Source organism: Dermacentor variabilis, chromosome 2 (genome assembly GCF_050947875.1).
Source record: "Dermacentor variabilis isolate Ectoservices chromosome 2, ASM5094787v1, whole genome shotgun sequence".
NCBI lineage: Eukaryota > Metazoa > Arthropoda > Arachnida > Ixodida > Ixodidae > Dermacentor > Dermacentor variabilis.
In genome coordinates, this window is record NC_134569.1 from 82,773,308 (window position 1) to 82,795,364 (window position 22,057).

The 22,057-nt window shown below is 45.0% G+C and overlaps 1 protein-coding gene across 2 annotated transcripts in view; it reads right to left on the bottom strand.

Moving 5' to 3' along the window:
- Positions 1-18,658, bottom strand: part of LOC142572179 (SURP and G-patch domain-containing protein 1-like) — a 44,739-nt gene extending 26,081 nt beyond the window's left edge. The window contains exons 1-5 of one of the 2 annotated variants that reach the window (XM_075681112.1): positions 18,356-18,658; positions 18,095-18,201; positions 17,720-17,882; positions 6,319-6,395; positions 839-950 (exon numbers count right to left, since the gene is read on the bottom strand). In XM_075681112.1, coding sequence (XP_075537227.1) covers positions 839-950; positions 6,319-6,395; positions 17,720-17,882; positions 18,095-18,201; positions 18,356-18,558 — 662 coding nt within the window. In that variant the 5' untranslated portion in view covers positions 18,559-18,658. Of the gene's footprint in view, positions 1-838; positions 963-6,318; positions 6,396-17,719; positions 17,883-18,094; positions 18,202-18,355 lie in introns of both variants that reach the window. The other variant, XM_075681111.1, reaches the window with a different exon arrangement.
- Positions 18,659-22,057: the final 3,399 nt, after the last annotated feature.

Genomic DNA, 22,057 nt, shown 5'->3' on the forward strand with positions numbered 1-22,057 from the left:
ATAAATTAAGGATCTACTACTAGAACTTTCCCAGCATTAAGGCAACCCTTCATACAGAACAACCATGGCACGAGTTCTAGAAGGGCAACCCATCAACCTAGCTGATCCAACATATCCCTTTTCAGTACTTTTCCGGGAGCACTGAGAGAAAGTGTCTCAGAGCATTCTCTTTTTTCTTCTTCTTTTTTACTTACTATATGGCTACTGATTCTGTTACCATGGAATGAGGCCTCAATCTCTCAAATACAATGTAAGTCATTATATTGCATCTTTGAATGCGACAAGTTCAATAGGCATTTGAAGTGGAGTGTGACATTGCAGCTTAGGCTGTGTTGAGCTGGACTCTCCGTTGCATTATGAAAACTGGATGCATGTCACCACATTGGCCACTCTTTCAGTCTCTGCTCCACTGGATTTGATAGAGGATAAGCCTACCCTTAGCTGTCATGTCTCCCAGAACACAAAGTGGCTCTGTCACCACTTCAAGTGCAAGTACTGAGCTTTTAGTGAGACTTGATTGCACTGGAACGACAAGTCTAGTGTCAGTGAATTGTGATAGTACGTGACCACTGCCTCTGATTTCCATAAAACAATGAAGAAGCCTGCTCAACATGTCAGAAACTGCATTTCAATCGGCCTGTATCTTGGATTAGTCCCATTAAATGAGGATATATATTTATTAATGTGTCGCGTGTTTGAAGAACCGATGTTTCCCACCCTGATTATGGAGTTGGCAACTATCTGTTCAAGCAAAACAAAAAAAAGAAAAAGGCGGAGAAAAATTTTGTTCAAGTGCTTTGCCAAAGCAAAGGAAGAAGTGGGACTTGGAAACGCTCACTCGTAGGCCGGGTCGTCGATGTGGGCCACCCTGGCAGCCTCCTCAGCTGACTGGCCGTTGATGGCCACACAGATGGCAACCCGCTCAATGGCTCCCTGGACAGCCTTGCCTTCTGGAGAAGAAACTGGCAGGGCCCCCTCTCAGACACACACACCACACAACCTCCTGCCAGGTGCCTCCACGCCCACTGCGGGCCCCCAACAGGGACGGAGGAGAGAAGAGAGACCAGTGGCAGATGCCCCCCACACATGGCTGAGAAGGCTCAATGCAACGGGCTCTGTCTCTTAACATTAAGCCTTTCAGGGTCACTGACGTAAATATACAGTGCCGCGAACAAGTCCAAAATGGTCGATGCCGTATATTTACAGCGCCACCTGTACGTTTAAAAAACGCGCCAATTTCCTAACTTTTTTTTTTCCTGGCACGTGCTGCCACTATGCGGGAATAGAGGGAATTTTTTTCTCGCGCCTTTCTCTCTTGGTTTTCGTCACATGCTTTGTTTGCTCCAGCACGTCCATATACTACCGCTTGCGCAGTGGCGGTCGAGCGGCAGTTTGGGTTTTGTACTGCGGGCGGTTTCGGCTTCTTGCGCTCACAAAACTGATGGCTATCTCGTTACTAATCACTCAAAGGGTGACCGCCTGTTAATCGCTCGTTTGTTGCTCACAGGAGTGCGCATACGTGAAGGATGCCGCCGTGCATGCGATTTTTCTTTTTTTTTTTTTTTTTGAGGACTCGCGAAAGCTAATTGCCTCTGGTTAGCTATAAGAAACAGATTAGCGAAAGTTTGTCACAGGTTTTGCTTTTTTGATGGGCACACAAGCATACAGCTTTCTTGAGTGCTCACCTATGCAGTTCGATTATGCTATGGACGTAAATATTAGTGTAAGAGCAGGAACATTTGAGACTTACAAAATATTCTCATGTGCGCATTTTCTAAGCCTTAAACTATAAGTTTATTTCCATGTTTTATTGTTGTTATTCATGGACAAACAGCACATATATGCCAACGCATAATATTTTTTTTCTCACTTTACGGTCACCCTAGAAAAATTACGATATAATTTTTTTCGAAATGGGCCGCTCTGAAGAATTTAAATATCGACCCTGGGCAGTCGCATAAGGCCAAAAAAAAAAAAAAAAAAAAAACGACCCTGAAAGGGTTAAGCAAGCTTGCATGGAACTTAGCAGGATGGCCGACCCATCCAGTTGGTGATTTATTGACTAACGCAGTAAACATACATTAAGGCAGCCTAGGACATAAACAGAACAAAAAGGTGAAAGTCAGTTTTCATCTTTATCCTGTTCATGTTCTAGTTCACCTTTTGCACTGTTAACTAAGCCTTACTAACTTGCATGATAGTTGGCACGCTTGTCAGCAGGCCCCAGCTTTGAACTCCCGTCAAATCAGTGAACGTGGAAGAGAGTGCACACGTCACGCACAGGCACTTGCAACTAATACCTTCCCACAAAACGTGCGGGTACTATATACTTGTGAAATGAAATGCAATGGCGAAATTCTAAAATACGACACCAAATAAGCGGCAGTAATCGAAAGTGATGCCATGCCCCTATTCATCTGGTTGCTAAAGGTGGCATGAACTCCAATTTAAACATATGCTCTTGAAATAAGAGCCAGAGCTGCGCCAATGTAAAACGAATTGGAGACAGCCGAAATTTTGGTACTTGTACGAGACCCAAATTGATGCGTCACATTGCGTGAGGATGGTACCTATAACAGCAATGTGGTACAGCATGACACAAGTGTGCTGCCTGCTAACGTACACAACTAGTAGCACACACAGTTTGGCAAACCTATGCCAACAAAAAGTGCATTGTGTTGTTACCCTCATGTTTTAGTTTATGTTGTGCTGAAGCTAACATGTCATACAATGTGAACATGTACTTGTCCTTTCCCCAGCAATATAACTGCCAGTTGTGAGGTCTAGCACTTAGGAGTGAGTGCCATTTAAAGGGACCCTGAAACGCTTTTGACGATTTTCTACAAACGTACTGAGTCGTTAGAGTAGGTCCTTCTGATCATTAATTGACACATCTAAGTGCCCCGCGTAAAGCGTGTAATTTATTATAACGTTTTAAACATGCACATCGCTGCCGATCGCAGCACACTGCTCGGTGGAATTTTAAGCCGCCCCTACCCATATGACCGAAATCACCCATACAACGTCAGTGGGGCGAGCTATCCGATTGGCTGACAAGGGCGCGTGATCAATAATTTTTCCCACTTTATGGTAAACAAATGATATTCGTAATAGTTGGAATGTTAGTTAATTTGTTTTTATGAAAAAAAAGTAACATAAAGAGAATGCACAAGAATAATTTTTCAGTACCCTTAAGCACTTCCGGCACACAGCAAATGTCGTTTGCTTGTGTTACAACGTACTCCATTTTGACGAGAGCTCCGCGGTCAGGGTCGGTCTCAGTCTTTTCGTGAGCACTATGATTCGACTTTGTTACCTTGTGGACTGCAAACGTAGCGACTGGCAATAGGTCAAGCTGCGACATCGTGTCCCTCTGTAAGACAGCGTACGAGCGAACTGGCTGCTGCACATCGGAGTGCTGCTATCCGATCGGTGCCAGGATTTGCGCGTTTGTGGCCGTCACTTTACACCGGAAGATTACTAACGCAATAGCGTTTCGAGAGTCCGGTATTAGGGCAAACGCAAGCGCAAGGGGACGGAGCCCGGCCGCTTGACTGTGCCGTAACGGGATGAGCCATGAGATGAGCAGCAGAGCAAATGTGAATGGTCTGCACGGTGCAGCCACCTGGTGGCACAGAGCTCAACCATACACAGTAGCAGCAACGAACTGTATGCTGCTGGTGTGTATTTTTCGCAGGAGTGTAATCATCAACACGTTGTTTTTATAAATGTTTAAAATGTTTTACACTTGGTTAGAGCAATATTAGCACTTTGTTTGGCTGGTTAAGCGCTGTGCCAACAAGTGTATAGACCGTGCAGACCGATCAGGCCGCTCACGTACGTCTACGCTAAGGTTCCTTCATCAGCTTGAGTTTATGCCTCCAGTCATTTGCCGAAATGATCAGCTTGCCTGTGGTTACAGGAATACAAGACACGTTCGGCGCTACGACAGAATGCTCGCAACGCACGCTGCTTCGATAGCTCTCGCTTGGGGTCGACCACCAAGCGGCTAGCGGAGAGGTCTCGCGCGGGCGGGCTCCAAAACAACCGGAAGTGGACGATGTGACGTCGCATCGTGACGCTGAATCAGTGAAGGCGGAGCTTAGCCCCGCTCGCTCGGCGAACGAGTTGAGGAGGAAAAGCATGGCTAGGGAGGAGGGTAACTTCTAATCGCTTGTAGCTCCATTAATACGTAACGCTTCACTTAAATTGTGGTGCGAATGTTCTACTTAAGCTGTACCCTACGCGTCTACAAAATCTGTCCGAACCGTTTCAGGGGCCCTTTAATACTGATTTGTGAGGTTCATCATCCACAAGCTACAATGAGAAACAGTAGCTGAGGGCTCCAGTTTAATTATGACCATAACAGGGTTGTTTGACAAGCCCTCTCCCTACCTCCAAGAGCAGCTGCTACAGGTGAGAATAGAACCTATACCTCCATGGTCAGTGGTGGAGTGACGTAGCCACTGAAGGTAGGTGTTGTGTACCCTCTCATCACAAGCTTATGTGCATCGATGTGATTTCTACAGAGATGAACTTCAGCAAGCTAGCTAGCCCATCTAATGTTATTTTTAACAGGCTATATATATTTGATACATAGAAAATCTCACTAAATTCGAATCTACCTACACGAAACAGTTTTGCTCTATGCCGGTTACACTGAATCCTCAACTTATATTCTGTTTTAATCTTGCATAGTTCTCATTTATGCTGTATAGCCCTTCTTCATGCTGCAACCTCACATGACTCCAACTAATTATCATGCAGGAGGGCATTGTGCAAGCATCCGCTTAGTGGACTCTCCATTTCAGCTGCTGCTGAGGTGCTGATTGGCTCAGCTGGAGTACCAGTGAAAAGGAGGCACACACCCCCAGCCGATCTCCTTATCGGTACAGCTACAACCAATCAGTGGTGGCCAAAATGGATTGTCTACTACATGAACACTTCCAGAATAACACCCCCCAGCATTTTCAGCTTTCAGTGTGAAGTAGTATGTGAATGCAAACGTCACATCTTATGTTCAAAATAAACAAATTAAACAAGAGCATGTTTATGATATTTCATTACAATACGTTGTTCTGCTTATTTTTTTAATCTACTTTGCCTGAAACTGCTAGTTCCAGCAAAAGTGGGCCACACGAGGCCTGCAAGCCTGATCTTGCGTGTTTGAGCTGCCATTGCAGCACTGGAATGCCACACAGTTTCCCTACAATGGCTATTACAGCCATTAAACAGCACACATTACACAGCACACTCCACGATGGGCTGAAATGCATAACACAGGAGAACTTCACCTTAAGAGAACAGTCAGGAACACGCTAAACCTGTGTGCACTGCACGTTTACGTTCAGCATTATACAACCAAGCCTTACTAAAAGCAGAGTCGCTTCAAACATGTAATGTTTACGGAAATTTGCTGTAAACGTAAGCAGATTGTCAATCACATGCTGAAGTGTGGCAATACAAGAATCATTTCATATACAGTTGAGTCCAGTTATAATGAAAATCACCATCGTACGGGACACATTCACATTATATGAGTGTTTGCAATTAGTGGTGTGTGCCAAAGGAAGCCATACATTATATATATATATATAAAGATCCCACCAAAAAGTCAGAAACAATGTTCTTTCTTCAACACATACAAAAATTGCCTCTTATGCAAGATGTTAAGAGCACACACGTGTTCATCCCAAAGGGATCTATTGAAACCCAGCTGTTACAAGGTTGATATTGAAGCAAATGCAGTTAAAGCAATCAGTGTCACCAGCTTCCTCATTTTCATCACTATTGTGATTCACAATAGGTTCACAATAGGAACCTCACAGGTTCTTGGATTTTGTGGATGTTTCTCTCGTTACGAGGTTCCATGATGTCAATATCCTTTCAAGTATGATCACTGGCACACAACTACCAAAGCACTGTGGCTTTTGAGATCAGTGACAAAGGGCTGTTGCAAGGTACCCCCATACAAATAATAAATAAATAAATATTTGTGCACAAAAGAAAAGAAAATAGAATTTTGCTCTTTCTACGGCCTGCCTGCATGCATGATACTTTTGAACATGTGCATCTCCTCTGGAAGCATTTTTTAAATGAGGTGCACCTGACATTTACTATGACAGAGTTCTTGTTTTGCACAGTTATATCTTGGACAGTCTGCAAGTGCATGCACTTGCAGACCCCGCAGAATTTTCTAAACAGAAAGAAAGAAGGAAGTTTAACATTAAGCTATGTGCATGATAAGCAACAAACTGTAACAAAGTTTCTCCACCTAAAGCAACAACACGATGGTGCTGCTCGGTACCAAGTGCATACCTTTGAAGGGTGTAGCTTCCTCTTCGTCGTCATCATCGCCTTTCAATTTTTCTGCCACTGCTGATGGTAGGAGAGTTCTGAAAGAAGAGAGGCAGCAAGGTTACAGTAAGACGCTCATAAGAGAAACCAGCCTGCAGATCTTTCCCACTTGCCAGTCAAGCAACAGAGAAAAAGAATAAAGGGAGTTGTTGGAAAGGCAAAGACATGCCAAGAAAATGATTAAACTTGGCTGTTAACTTAAACTTATAGCCAAGAGGTCAGTCTTGCCATCGGAGAAAGTTTGTTAGATGATGATGATGATGTATGGGGTTTCATGGCGCAAGGGCCAGGAATGGCCAAAGAGCGCCATGTCTGTGGTAGTGGGTGTGCAGTGTAACTATGATTACTATGAATTGGTGTGTCGTGGCTGTAAAGGGGCCTTAAAATATACGCTCTAAAATGCGTAAAATCTGTGTAATAAAATTATGGCGATGACGTATGACTTGTACTATGAACATTTAGATGCATATAAAAAGAATGATATGATAGGTAAAATATATCAGATTATGAGAAATGCCAGAGCACTACTGCCTCCTTAGAGCCCTTGAAACACAAGGGCCCGGAGGCATGTGCTATTCAAAACAATTATCGCAGTGGCATCCTCTCGAGAGAGGAGGCGCTACGAATTCATGGGACTAATAACATGTAAGACCACATCTCTAAGATAACGTAGCACTTTGTCTGTATTAAAAAGCGGTTCTGGACCAAGGAGCACTGCAGGATGAAGAGGAATGTGCTGTCGGTATGCTAATGAAAAATGTCTCTTTCTCTCAGATTCGGCTTCCCGACACTCCAGGAGGACGTGGAGTACAGTCAGCCTCTCCCCGCATCTACCACAGGTTGGAGGCTCACTTCCGGTGAGTAGAAAATTATGGGTGCCAAACGTGTGTCCTATTCTGAGACGACAGAATAGGACATCTGTTCGGCGTGATTTTGCAGTAGAGGGGCAGAATCCTAACTGTGGTTTTATCAGGTGGAGCTTATTATCCGTTTCCGCGTCCCACATGCGTTGCCAGTGGTCTCGCAATCTCCTTCGCAAGAAAGGTCTCAGATCTGTGACAGGCACCGCAGCGGTAGGGTTAACAGCTTGCGATGCGATTGACGTGGCCATCTCGTCCGCCAGAACGTTACCCTCGATGCTCCTATGGCCAGGCACCCAACATATAATGATACGCTGGTTAGATATGTACGCTTTACACAAGACGGTGTAGAGTTCACTAAGTACAGAATTTTTGTGTGTATAGACTGACATCAAGGCCTTCAAGACGCTTAGGGAGTCTGTATAGATCGCTGCTTTTGGAAGTTTTGATTTTCTTATATGCTTCACAGCAGAGAGTAATGCGTAGGCCTCAGCCGTAAATATGCTTGTTTCCGGATGCAGTACGTCGGATTCCGAGAAGGATGGGCCAACGGCTGCATAGGATACCCCGGCATTTGACTTCGAAGCGTCTGTGTAGAACTCTGCACATGAATGCTTGTGCTGGAGTTCTAGGAAATGCATTCTGATTTCGGCCTCAGGAGCGTGCTTTGTAACTTGAATGAAAGATGTGTCGCATTGTATCAGCTGCCACTCCCAAGGAGGTAGCAGCTTGGCTGGATGCATTAGGTGAAGCTCGAGGAGTGGGACATGTATCTCATCACTAAGCTCCCTCACTCGAAGCGAGAAAGGCTTTCTTACAGAAGGACGATTATGGAATAGTGTAGTGCAGGTCATATCGTTAACAGTGTTAAAACATGGATGTTGATGATTGGAGTGTATTTTTAGGAAATATGTAAGGCTGATGTAAGTTCTCTGTAGATGGAGCGACCATTCATTTGATTCCGCGTATAAGCTTTCAATCGGGCTTGTTCTGAAAGCACCGGTGGCTAAGCGGATACCTAGATGGTGGATAGGATCTAGGATCTTTAGTGCGCTCGGAGCGGCAGAGTTATATACGACGGCACCATAGTCCAATCGTGATCGAATTAGGCTCTTATAAACATTCATCAGACACTTCCTGTCGCTACCCCATGTTGAGTGGCATAGAACTTTAAGCAAGTTCATTGTCCTTAGGCATTTTTCTTTAAGATATTTAATGTGCTGTATAAAAGTGAGCTTGGAGTCAAGTATAATGCCTAAAAATTTGTGTTCTTTGTTGATAGGTATTTGATGTCCACTCAGTTGAACACAAGGGTCTGGAGCCAGGCCTCTCTTTCTAGTAAAAAGAACACAAGAGCTTTTGTGGGGGTTGATCTTAAATCCGTTTTCGTCAGCCCACTTGGAAACCTTGTTCAGGCCCTGCTGTACCTGTCTCTCGCATACTGCGAGGTTGCAGGATTTAAAGCCTATTTGTATATCGTCAACGTATACGGAATAAAAAATGGCCGGTGGCAGTGAAGCACGTAGTGTGTTCATCTTAACAATAAAAAGAGTGCAGCTGAGCACACCTCCCTGGGGTACACCAGTTTCCTGCGTAAAAGGACGTGACAGTGCATTACCGACTTTTACTCGGAAGGTACGGTTGGACAAATAGCTTTCTATTAGGGCGAGCATATTGCCACGGATGCCCATTCCCGACAAGTCTCTCAAGATTCCGTAGCGCCACGTTGTGTCGTACGCCTTCTCCATATCGAGGAACACGGATAGGAAATATTTCTTATGTAGAAAGGCGTCACGAATGTTTCCCTCAATGCGCACAAGGTGATCAATTGTGGACCGCCCTTCCCTGAAGCCACACTGAAAGGGATCAAGCATTTGGTTTAATTCCAGGAAATGTATGAGTCGCCGATTAATCATTTTCTCAAACAGCTTACAAATGCAACTTGTGAGGGCTATCGGGCAGTAACTTGACGCCAACGAAGGATCTTTACCTTGCTTCAGAATGGTAATCACAATCGCTTCTCTCCATGCAAGTGGAAGATATCCAGCAGCCCAAATAGTGTTAAAAAGTGCAAGTAAAGTCAGTTGTGTATCAGTCTGTACGTTCTTAATTATGTCGTACATAATTCTGTCAGGTCCGGGTGCAGAGCTCTTGCATGTGATCAAGGCAGCTCTTAGCTCGGCAATGCTAAAGGGACGGTTGTAAGGCTCATTCTCTCGACCTTTTCTTGGTAATGGCTTACGTTCTTCTGTTTCTTTGTGTTTGAGAAAGAATTGTGTATAATTTGTTGGACTTGACACGCTCTGAAAATATTCCCCAAGTGAGTCGGCCTGGTCTTGCAGTGTATCTCCCTGTGTGTTTATCAGGGGGAGTGAATGTGTTTGCCGCCCTCTAATCCTATTTACTCTGTTCCAGGCTTTGGCCTCATCCCTAAACGAGTTAATACTTGATAAAAACTTGTGCCAGCTTTCTCTTCTGGCCTGTCGGTGGGTTCGCCTGCCTTGAGACTATTTTTTTAAAGTTCATAAGATTCTCTGCAGTGGGAGAAGCGCGTAGCAACCCCCACGCCTTGCTCTGATTCTTACGGGCGATCCTACATTCGCTGTTCCACCATGGCACACGTCGTTTGCATGCCAGACCACTCACTTCGGATATGCATTTAGATGTGACATCTATTATGAATGCTGTAAAGAACTCGACTGCAGCATCAATTCCTAACGAAGACAGGTCAGCCCATGAGATACTAGACAGAGATCGAAATTTCTCCAAGTCAGCTGTCTCAACCTTCCATCTAGGAGCGTGTGGTGGATATTCATTTTCTTTCGGTGATCTTAGCAGTATAGGGAAGTGGTCGCTGCCGTAAGGGTTGTCGGTAACTTCCCATTCAAGTTCAGGCAGTACAGACGGGGAGACTATGCTAAGGTCTATGGAAGAATAGGTTCTATTTGCAACAGAGTAATATGTGTGTTCCTTTTTATTCAACAGACAAGCACCAGAAGAAAAGAGGAACTGTTCGAGAAGACGTCCTCGCGCATCTACACGAGGGTCGCCCCACAGGTAGTTATGTGCATTGAAATCGCCAAGAACAACATAGGGTTCTGGCAATTCATCAATAAAGGACTGAAATTCATGTTTGCTTAGTTTATAATGTGGGGGTATATAAAGTGAGCAAATAGTGATAAGCTTGTTTAGCAGAATAACTCGAACCGCCACTGCCTCAAGGGCCGTTCGTAGCTGCAAATGTTGACAGGCTATGCTTTTTTGAATTATAATTGCAACACCGCCCGATGATGCGAGAGCATCATCGCGATCTTTGCGAATAGTAACGTGTTGTCGAAGAAAATTTGTGTGTTTTGGTTTTAAGTGTGTTTCCTGTAAACACAGCACTTTTGGATTGTGTTTATGGATGAGTTTTTGCACGTCATCAAGATTCTTTAGAAGACCTCTGACATTCCATTGTATGATTTGTGTATCCATGTTTAAAGTGAATTGGTGCTGTGTTTACGGAAACGGAAGTGTTGCTTTAGATTACAGAGCTCTTTCGAGGCCCTATAACCGGGGTTCTGCCTTTTTTGGAGCGTTCGAGGGAGCTTCGCCGCTCCTTAGGCGCTTGGTGCGCCGTGCGGATAGGTGCTGTGTCCATTGCCTCTTGTGAGGCGCCGGACACGCGTTCTTGAGAGCGAGAAGTATTTCGAGAGAGTCTCACCCCAGAAGGCGAGACCCCTGCGCCCACCAGCCCGGAGGTGGATGGGGCTCCCTGAAGGATTTGGCTGCGCCGGCTGTTGCCAGCGCTGGAAGGGACCTGGGAGGTTGAGGCAGCCTCGGCTGCGCCCACCTTCGGGGTCGATGGTCCCCTCTCCTCGGTTGACGGAGCAGCGCTAGCTGCAACCGCCGCGGGGGCAGATGGCGCGACTGCCGACTCACTGTTTGTGGGTCGGATAGCCGCCGGAGGCCGTTGTGACGCTGCCCCCTGACGCGCCACTTCGGCAAAGCTTTTCTTTGGCAGGTATGCTACCCGCCTTCGTGCCTCTTTGAACGATATATTCTCTTTTACTTTTATGGTTACAATTTCTTTTTCCTTCTTCCAGGAGGGGCACGACCGCGAGTACGCGGCGTGATCCCCGTCACAGTTTACACAGTGGAGAGAGTTATTACAAGCTTCAGTGGCGTGTTCAAGGGCACTGCATTTTGCACATGTTTGGTGGCCCCGGCAGCTCTGCGAACTGTGGCCGAAACGCTGGCATTTGAAGCATCTTAGGGGATTTGGCACATATGGTCTGACACGGAGCTTGATGTACCCGGCCTCTACAGACTCGGGAAGGACACTTGAGCCGAACGTGAGTATCAGGTGTTTCGTCTTGATCTCTTTTCCATCTCGCCTCATCTTAATTCGTCTAAGATTTATAACATTCTGGTCACTGAAGCCCTCCAAGAGTTCAGCCTCAGTGAGCTCCATCAAGTCATCGTCAGAGACAACACCGCGGGTGGTGTTCATCGTGCGGTGCGGGGTTATAATTATTTGGGTTTCCCCAAATGACACTAGTGTTGACAATTTTTCGTACTGTTTTTGATCGCGGAGCTCCAGGAGGAGTACACCGCTTGCCATCCGCGTCGCCTTATATCCAGGACCAAAGGCTTCAGTCAATGACTTGGAAACAAGGAAGGGTGAGATTGTTCGTACTGGCTTATCTGGTTTTGCAGAATGGATGACATGGAAACGTGGGAACGATTCTTTTTGGCGGCCAAAAAATTGAAAGACTTCATCGGTGCGCCCTCTTTTCTGAGGACGATCAGGTAGTGGAGGGAAGGAAGTAGCCATGTGTGGACGTGTAGTTTTCGGCAGCAATGCCAGCCACCCACCATGGAGTCCAACAAGGGGACGCTGCAGGGCCTGAAAAACAGGGCCTGCAAACGCCAGCTGTACGTTGCCGCTATAACCCAATATGATATAACCAAGGTTGGCTACTCACACAGGGTTAACCCTTGCTGCCAGGAAGGTCGGAAGTAATAAAGAAATGAGAAGGAGACAGGAAAGGTGGAAAGTAAGAAAAAGACGAAGGTTGTAGGGAGAGAGAGACAGGAAAAGGAAACTACCGATTTCCCCCGGGTGGGTCAGTCCGGGGGTGCCGTCTACGTGAAGCAGAGGCCAAAGAGGTGTGTTGCCTCCGCCGGGGGGCCCTAAAGGTCCGAACACCCGGCATCAGCTCAACCTCCAGGATCCCCCTTTCCCCGGACACGGCTGAGCCGCGCACGGCTACACGCGGGAGGGTCCAACCCTCGTGCGCTCGGGTACGTGGTGTCGCAACACACCAAACGCCTGCTTACGCAGACGCCCCTGCGGGGAAAGTTTGTTAGAAAAAAAAATGCGAGATGATATAAAGACGGGTCCCCATGACCACTAGGTCCCCATGACCTTGCCGATTTAGAATTGTCTGCTCATTACTAGTAAACAGTTAAAGGGACACTAAAGGCAAATATTAATGCAAGCGAGAGTGATAGATTAATGCTCAAGAATGCCCAAGACGTCAATATTACCGAGTATAGAGCTTTAGTAATAGAGACATTGGCGCAAACACAGGACAGAAGAATTCACCGGAACATTCAAATACTATCCCGATGACATAGCAGCTCCTCATTACAATTCTGTGACTAGTACTCAACTACTCATAATAAAACCATCATTGATATGCATTGTGAGGCAGATGAAAATGCTATTTGTCTACTTTTATTAGATTCTAAGAAAAAATAACTTTTTGACATTACCCTTGACAACAATGCAGGCAATCAAAAAATTTTGCTTTCACTCAACTCTGTACCACCAGCACTTTCACTTTTCAGTACTTTCGTTATTGTGTAGCGCTGCCCTGGTTTTGCTGGATCACGAAACTCCCACAAATTGAAATAGCAGAAAATGAGGCCCATTGCAACAAACTTGGAAGATCGTGCTTATGATTCGGTGGGTACTTTCCTTTCTTCTTTCACACTGTTGGCTCTATCTTGGCTCGGTTTCAGGCAGCACTTTTGCATTTTGCACAAGAAACAATAGCACCAGCTGTTGAGCTGTTTTACTCGCCAATGGCAGTAAAGGGTAGTGATGAAGTATGCAACGTCATGGCTTCCTGCTCAAGGACGTGCGATCTGATTTGCGCTAGAGGTATACGGACTCTTAAGACACAATATTCTGCTACACTAGGTTTACTTCTTGGCCCAAAACAAGCGTCATGAGGTTTCTGGAACGACATTCTAACAGTCAGAGCTGACTTAATATTTGTCTACGGTCCCTTTAATGAACAAATAAGGATTACATTGCATTCAAAATTAACCAAACACTGAGCATAGTGTGTTTTCATAACTTTTCGCACACAAAAAATAGTTTGATAGAGTGAAAATTCTTTGAAATCCCCAACATTACACTGGTATACTGGCACAAGTATTTATGCATGCAATTCCAGAAGGCGGTACCATTCCTTTTCTTTGCTAGCAATCAAACTTTTTCTGCCAAAGAAATAAGAATAGAGTCATGAAGAAATACTGCACCCCCGCCTAAATTTGTTTGTTGTTTATGTCAACTGTAGGACGAAGGCCTCTCCCTGCGATCTTCAACTAACCCTGTCCTGTGCCAACCGATTCCAGCTAGCGCCTGCGAATTTCTCAATTTCATCACCCCACGTAGTCTTCTGCCGTCCTTGATTGCGCTTCCCTTCTCTTGGCACCCAGTCTGTAACAATTATGGTCCACCGGTTATCAAACCTACGCATTACATGACCTGCCCAGCTCTATTTCTTTCTCTTAAAGTGATTTAGAATATCGGAAATCCCTGTTTGCTCCCTGATCCACACTGCTCTTCCCGCCTCTTAACGTTTATTAACATTCTTTGCTCCAGCACTCTTTGCACGGTCTTTAACTTGTTTTCGAGCTTTATGTCAACACCGGTAGAATGCATTGATTGTACACTTTTTTAATGATAATGGTAAGCTTTCAGTCAAGATTTGATAATGTCTGCCAAATCTCCAACCCATTTTGATTCTTCTGTAAATTTCCTTCTGAAGATCCGCGTCTTTGAGTAAATGACCTGGGTAAACGTACTCCTTCACAGACTCTAGAGGCTGACTGGCGATCCGGAACTCTCGTTTCCTTGCCCGGCTATTGATCATTATCTTTGTCTTCTGCATATTCATCTTCAACCCCACCCTTATACCCCCTCTGTTAAGGTTTTCAACCACATGTTGTAACTCGTCCCCAGTGTTGCTGAACAGGACAATGTCATCTGCAAATCGAAGGTTGCAGAGATATTCACCGCCGATCCTTACTCCTAAGCCTTCCCAGTTTAATAGCTTGAATACTTCTTCCAAGCACGCAGTGAATAGCATTGGAGAGATTCTGTATCATTGTTTGACCCCTTTCTTTAAAGGTATCTTCCTACTTTTCTTTTGGAGAATTAAGGTAGCTGTGGAGTCTGTGTAGATACATTCCAAGATATTTACAAAAGCGTCCTGTACTCCTTGCTTACGTAATGCCTTTATGACTGCTGGTATCTCGACTGAATCAAATGCCTTTTCGTAATCTATGAAAGCCATACAGAGAGGCTGATTGTACTCTGCAGACTTCTCGATTACCTGATTGATAACATCGATTATTCCATTTTAGAGTATCCCTTCCTGTAACCTGCCTGTTCCCTAGGTTGACTAAAGTCCAGTCTTGCCCTATTAGTTTATCTTAACTGAAGACCGCATCAAGTATGCGACACTATGCTAGAGGCTGTTAGGCAATGGAAGCTAAGAGAACATAACAAGGCCCAGTAGGCACAGGCACACCCAGGCCAGGTGTGCTACTGACACAGTAAAGCATCCTTTAATATCCCGTAACTATCCCCATCTATCTGAACAAAAGCTTAGGGAGTGCAAGGATTGGCACATCATTCCATACTTGTATGTAGTATACATTAAATAACACTAGAACAAGTTGCAAGTTACACTCCACCTGTATACTGAAAACCCAACTGTGTAGCAATGACAACCTGATCTTGGCTGCCACTTCCAGTAAACACAATATCTTCTTTTTCATTATGGGATTTCACGTGCCAAAACCACAATCTGATTATGAGGCGTGCCTTAGTGAAGGACTCCGGGTTAATTTTGACCACCTGGGGTTCTTTAACCTGCACCTAAATGTAAGTACATAGGTGTTTTTGCATTTCACCCCCATCGAAATGCAGCCGCTGTAGCCGAGAGTTGATCCTGCAACGTCATGCTTTGCAGCACATCATAGCCACTAAGCAACCACGACGGGTCAGTAAACACGATATCAAGGCATATAATGGCTACACACAAAGTAGGAAAAACACGGGGAACATGGAAGGTGTAAACTTAAAATGATGAGCAAAACGAGAACAAGGTGAAAACCGGAGCCAACATTTCAACAAGTGTACTTGTCTTTTTCAAGGCGACGTGTTTTCCTAGGCACATTACATATATAGGTACGGTTCATCTGAACGGGAGAGTGGGTAATGCAGGTGGGTGAGGCAATGAACGAGGGTGTGTTAGCAGCGACGATGTAGAATTGAAAAGAGAGGTGTGCTATTCAACGTTCGTGGAGGAATGTGAGGTAGCATCGTGTGTCAGCTGGCTGATGTGTCCCTGTGGGTTCCTTTTTTCGTGGAAGGGGCCTGGAGAATGGGAAGCGGGGAGGGGGTATCTGCTCTGTTGGAGTTCAGTGAACTATCGCCTCTGAAAGAGAGATTTCGGCCTGCCCTAGGAAGACATTCAAGCAATAATCGTAGCTTACAATGTCTGATTAGAGTATGTAACCGGTTCTAATGTGCACCTTTTCTGTTTCTCGAGAATTGGCCACAATATTTCCTGCATGAAACCTGCCTTCACGGCCTTCCTATGCTTTACTGCATAACAGAAGTGTACTGTAGCAAAGCAGAGTATAATAAACCGGTGTACATTGTGCAACACACATATTTTTTGTTGAAAATATTGGATTTGTGTTAGATTTCTACTTTGTTTAAGAGCTTTATTGTAATTCCTACATTAGTTTTCTACTTTATATGCATAGAAAGTGTGTGCACATTTGATTCGGGGGTTTGTCAGACTGGCAAATACTGCCAAACAAATTGATGTTTTGACTTCTTTATCCATCTTGTTTAATTCCACCTGCTGGATAATTTGATCGATTTCATCAGTCCCATAAGGATCAAATGAAGTGAAGTTGAATGTATAACAAACACAGACATAGTACCATCAGGTGTAAACTTAAAATTTGGTTGGTCGCATACTACATTAAAAGATTATCTATGGCTACAATCAAATGAAAATGCAACATTCATCCCGACATCGATTACAGAAAAGCAGGTTTTGGCCCTGCATCTAAAGTGAAAATTAAACTTGCATATGTACGTTCACATAAGAAAAATGTCCATAAATCCTTTCAGACGATTTGATGCGACAGCAGCATTAAATTTGTTAGCTTCTTGAGAAAAACCCGCAGTAGGCCTAAACTGCAAAATATCTTTGTACAATCACCTCAAGTATTATAAAGCACCAATTAGATATATTGCGGGACACAGTGCACAGTCTTCATGACAGACGAATCTTACAATTTAGCCACATGGACACGACTAGCCATGTCCTTTTCTTGACGTGTTCATCTGCATTGAAATCTCGCTTTGTTGAGTTGCAATGACGTGCAGCTGTTGCCAAAAGTCTACACATGGCAAAGCAGGTCAACTTTATCTTCCCAATTAAAAATTTAAACCAAATTTAGCAGCTTTAAGTCAATTTTGGAACTGGCACTCAGGTTAGGAGTTTGAAGACGATAATTATGCAGAATGGGAAAGCCTAAGAATGCTTTTCTTGTTTTTCATCATTGCGCTTTTGTTAAAATGCTTCAACACACGTAGCTGCTGCACTGCAACAGAAGACTAATTCTGTAAAAAGGCACATTTTTTGGTAAAATAAGTATTGGGTGCACAAGACTCCTGTAGCTTGGCAAACCAAACATAAGAAAATGTTTTAATAATGGCAATGGCTTCCCATACCTGATGTATGCCTTCAGACACCTTTTGAGAAACGCTGATCTACGATCACGCAGGTTAATGAACTTGAGGCAAGATACAAACTCGTTATGTTTTGTCACGAATACTTTTTCTTAATATATTACGCAACTACTGTCTACAATGAAAACGATGTCTGCCACACACATAGCATAAAGACGAGCAACACAAATGGCCATGTAATACCAGTGTCACACGGCCACTCTCGATCGCGATTGAACCCCATCTGGATCGAAATTCTCAGCCGCGATGGCTCCTCTCCTCAGATTGAGCAAGGAAGCCAATCGCGGCAAAGAAATTCGATCCAAATCGAGCTCGATCGCGATCGAAAGTGCGCCGTGTGACACAGGTATAAGATGAACAAAAATAGCTACAACATCGACGTGATTCACCAAACTCTGCCATCATTGCTGAACTGTTCTTCAAGAACATTCATAGTCCGTACTTGATCGGCTGTGGTGCCTGCAGCTTTATGACTAGGCCAGCCGACTGCGATGTTCCAGCTCCGTTTTCAGGCGGTTCCGTTTTTGGCCGTTGTCCACTAGATTCGTGATTTGAAGAACTGCCTGAAACTTGCGACGGTTGTGCTTTTGACTGGACTCCACTGGCTGCAACAGCACAATGTTTAGTAAGAGCGACTTCGACAAAGTGAGCGACACATCACAGGAACTTACAGAAATTAGCAGGTACATGCACAACTGCCAAGCGCGTCCGGCAACACTTATGATTTTATAACTGCTGCAGACACTCCTCATATCCGTATCATTTTGGTCGTTCCGATGCACCATCGAGCAAGAACCAGGCGCTTTTTACGGCTCACCTTTCAAGTTTTGCATACGCCGAAAGTGCTCCAGAAAACTGCCGTCATTCTTGAAGTTGTTGACCTGTGCTTGCGCAGCCTCGGATGGAGGAGGCGCGTCAAATCGCCTGCAAATTCGTACACACTTTCAGAGGCACCCACACAAGCAGCGAGAGAGAGTTTAGGCAATTTATTTAGCTGAACAGTTTCCATTCACATTGCAAAACCGCAGGCAGCAAAGTACTCTTTCGCTAGATATAAACAATACAATGTTTTACGTACGATTTTTGCTGCACTGTCTGCGTTTTTGGAGGTGCTTTTACTTTTAGGCTTACGCCGGGCGACTGCTGCTGGGCCTTCTGCGCAAGCTTGGCCTCGATCTCGCGCTTCTTCTGCTGGATCAGAAGCTCCTGCTTGGCGACCGCTGATCCGCCTTTAGCTAGCTCCTTAAGTTTGTTTTCCAGTATCTGTGTGTAGGCCGACATCGCTAGATAACAGACATCCGTCGCAACTCCAAAACAAAACACACAACTCGGCAAACAGGCAAACACGCGCGAGATCAGTGCGAGATTTGGCGATCCGCCCGCCTGGAGAAATGCTGTAACTGATGATGGTGATAGCTAGCGCAATCTTTGCGAGATAATGGTAGCAAGCGCCATCAAGGTACTGCTTGTGGATTTATGTTTTCGACGCCACGTTTAGATCATAGAGTTTCTCACTACATTACCTAGAGGGAAATCTGGCGCTGCTGCGCTGTGGTATGCATGGGAATGCCGGTATGTTGTGACTTCGGATTAGCATCGTTCTCGTAGAGACAGGACAGCTTGAAGACGCGCTTGGCAAATATCGTTCCGTCTGTCACAATGATTCACTTTCTACTAAAACAGCACGTGAAAAGCTGTTTTAGCTTTATTATTACGCAAAAACATGTTTTGTTTAACTATGAGAACTTGTTATTGTGTGTACGACTACATGTTACGTAAAAAGTATCAGCGTGCCGCTAAAGTTGGAGGACAGGCGACAAGGTTCGCGCTCGCTTTGAAACAGTTGGCCGTCTGTTCTTGCTTTTCTTCGCTTGGTCATGCATTGTGGGTGAGTAAAGATGTAATATGTGTGAATGGAAGCCTTTTATGAAGATTTTACTTTGAGAGCGCGTTATTTGCGTAGCCATAGCCACGTTTTAGACGAAACCTTTTACAACACCAGCCAACACGAGCCTCGCAGACACATATACCGTCATTCCCATGACGGCACGGTGCCCCCTTAAGAAATTCCCGTAGACGGTGGCGCCAGATTACCCTCTAGGTGTTATAGTGAGAAACTCTATGGTTTAGATATATTGAAACGTGGTGGTAGCTAGAGTGACCTAGTATACTGTGGTAGCACTGTGTGAGTGGCAGCCAGTATATTATAATTAGTTATAATATAACGGCCGCAAAAGGTACAACCAGTTCATATAGGTGTTCTGTGGTATAACTGCAGAGTGGCTTGCGTACCCAACATAGGACCCACCAATTAAAAACCACGCTGCAACAATTGGTTCTTTATATTCTATGCAGCAATTCTGCAGCGATGCTGCCGATGCGAGGCCCTCTCGAGATTGGACGAAGGGAAACCCTTCCCAAGCTGAACGCGCCAGGTTGGCTTCGGTGCATGCCTTCGTCCCGTGTAGCCGCGATCATTCATTTGAGAAAATCTGTGGTTCATGTTAAACTTCCTTAGCCCCATGGAGGAAGGAAACTTCCTCCATACTTACCCCTCTACACAGCCATTTTGCCGTACCCACAACAGAGGGCGCGCACACTTTACCATGATGATTCTAAAAAATTCTGACGCCGCCCCTGTCTATGTTGCTCATATTCTTCCAGAACTCAGTGGACACTTGTTTTGACAACGCTAAAGGGAAGCAATGTGTCCTTTTTTTTTTGTCATGTAGTCAGAATAAGTGTCCGCTGAATTGAGACATATCAATAATGTCCCCATTCGACGAAGCCCAACTCGTCATTCCCGAAGCACTGCTGCCACCCACCGAGACTATAGGTAAGTTATCGGCCTTTCCCGACAAGCAGTGCCAGACAGAACATTGTAGCATAAGGATACAGCACGCTCCTCATCATGCCGTATAGCTAAGATCGTATCCGTGCGCACCACCGAAAGACTCTTCGGGCAAGGTACTGCGACTTTACCCGAGTGCATCCATTGCCCAGCAGGTATGAGGGCCTAGTCAACACATTCTAGAACCAAGGCCTTGCCCTGGCTCACATTCTTCTGCAACGCCCAGTTCACAGCGATGAAAGCGGCTGCATAGTGGAAGAACAGAATTCATATCTCCCGTCCATAATAGGCCCGCAGGGATGTCAAACACGCGGCCCGTGGACCGCACGAGGCGCGCGGAGCGAACGCGTGAGGCCCCAGTAGCAGCCTAAGGCAGCCGAATCAGCCGATAGCAGCCGATGACAGCCGAATCTTTCCAAGGCAATGACGAGGTTGCATTTGAAGAAAAAAAAAAGCATGAAAGAGACCTAGGTGGAAAAGGAGCTGGTGCTGACAAATTTCAACTGAAAGAAAGCCGAAGAGGAAATTCCTAAGCTCACAGCCACAGGACTAGACGAGGTTCTCGTCATGATTCCGTGAAAGACAGGTTGATGTGTGTTGTCACGAATGGCCATCATTTTGAACAGTTCCTTTAAAGGCATGAAAAGCTACTACGGCAAGTGCAAGCTGCGGAATATGCGCCATGTTTCGGAGTGCGTATTTATATGAGCAGATATATGTTCTTTGATGAACGTGAACAAGTTGCCGCTGCTTTCAAGAATGACCGCCGCACACCTGCGGACCGTCGTGAGCGTTGTGTAAGAACAGATTTTAGCGGCGAGCATTCCAGCCTTGGTCATACATAGCGAAGCGTTGCCACGCATCCAGCCACCGTATGTGAAGGCAGCTGAGTGACGAAACGTTTTTCAAGCTATTGCTATTCCGTTTTCTATCTCTGTTTTCTTTTGTGGGATTTTTCGCCGTGTTCCTGTGCACTGCTGTCATTGCGGATACATTTTAGTAGGACGTTCTTGAGGGCTAGTTGGTTCATACTTGAAGGCAGGTTAAAAGTGAACGAAAAAAAAAAAAGAGGACAATCGAAAAAGGAACACACAACACACACCGAGCGCAGACTGTCAATTGTTTATTCTTGAAAATCAAAGCATAGGCTGTTTCAAGCAAGATCCCAGGCACGTAACCACACCGTCACTCACGCTTGTGAAGATAACATAAGAGAATCCTGCAGACTGTAACACCGCTTGTACCGAATGCGTAAAAAAGAAAGAACCTATCTGAACCAATCTGTTCTACAAGCAAACATTGAGCGGTCAAAAAACGAAGACGGCGCACGTCGTAACAGTAAACGAAGTGTAGGCGACAAGTGGGGGAATGAAAAAGCTCGATGGTACCTAGAAAACGTGGTTAAAACAGGGTGACAACACTAGTGACGTAAAAAGTGATTATTATTATTATTTGTTTTGAACACACACACACACACACACACACACACACACACACACACACACACACACACACACACACACACACACACATATATATATATATATATATATATATATATATATATATATATATATAATTAATAGGAAAGGGAAAGCGAGGAGCAGGCTGGCAACTGCCACCGGAAGGGGCACAACGCCTGCCTACTCTTCAGAAGGGAGGTGACAGCAACACAGAAATGGAAGATACGAAGGAGGAGAGGAAAGAGGAAAAGAAGAGCAACAGGACAAATCTAAAGAATGAAGTAGAAGACAGTACAGATGACACACAGTAGGGCCGGTCACTGAAGGTGACGCTACCACAGAATGTTGAATAGAATAGTTTCGACGCTACAAACGTGAACCTAAGTTAGTTAACTCTAGAAAGGTAAGTAGAGCGCGATGAGCCTGATCTTGTTTAGGCGCACAACCACTGGGGTACAAACATTCG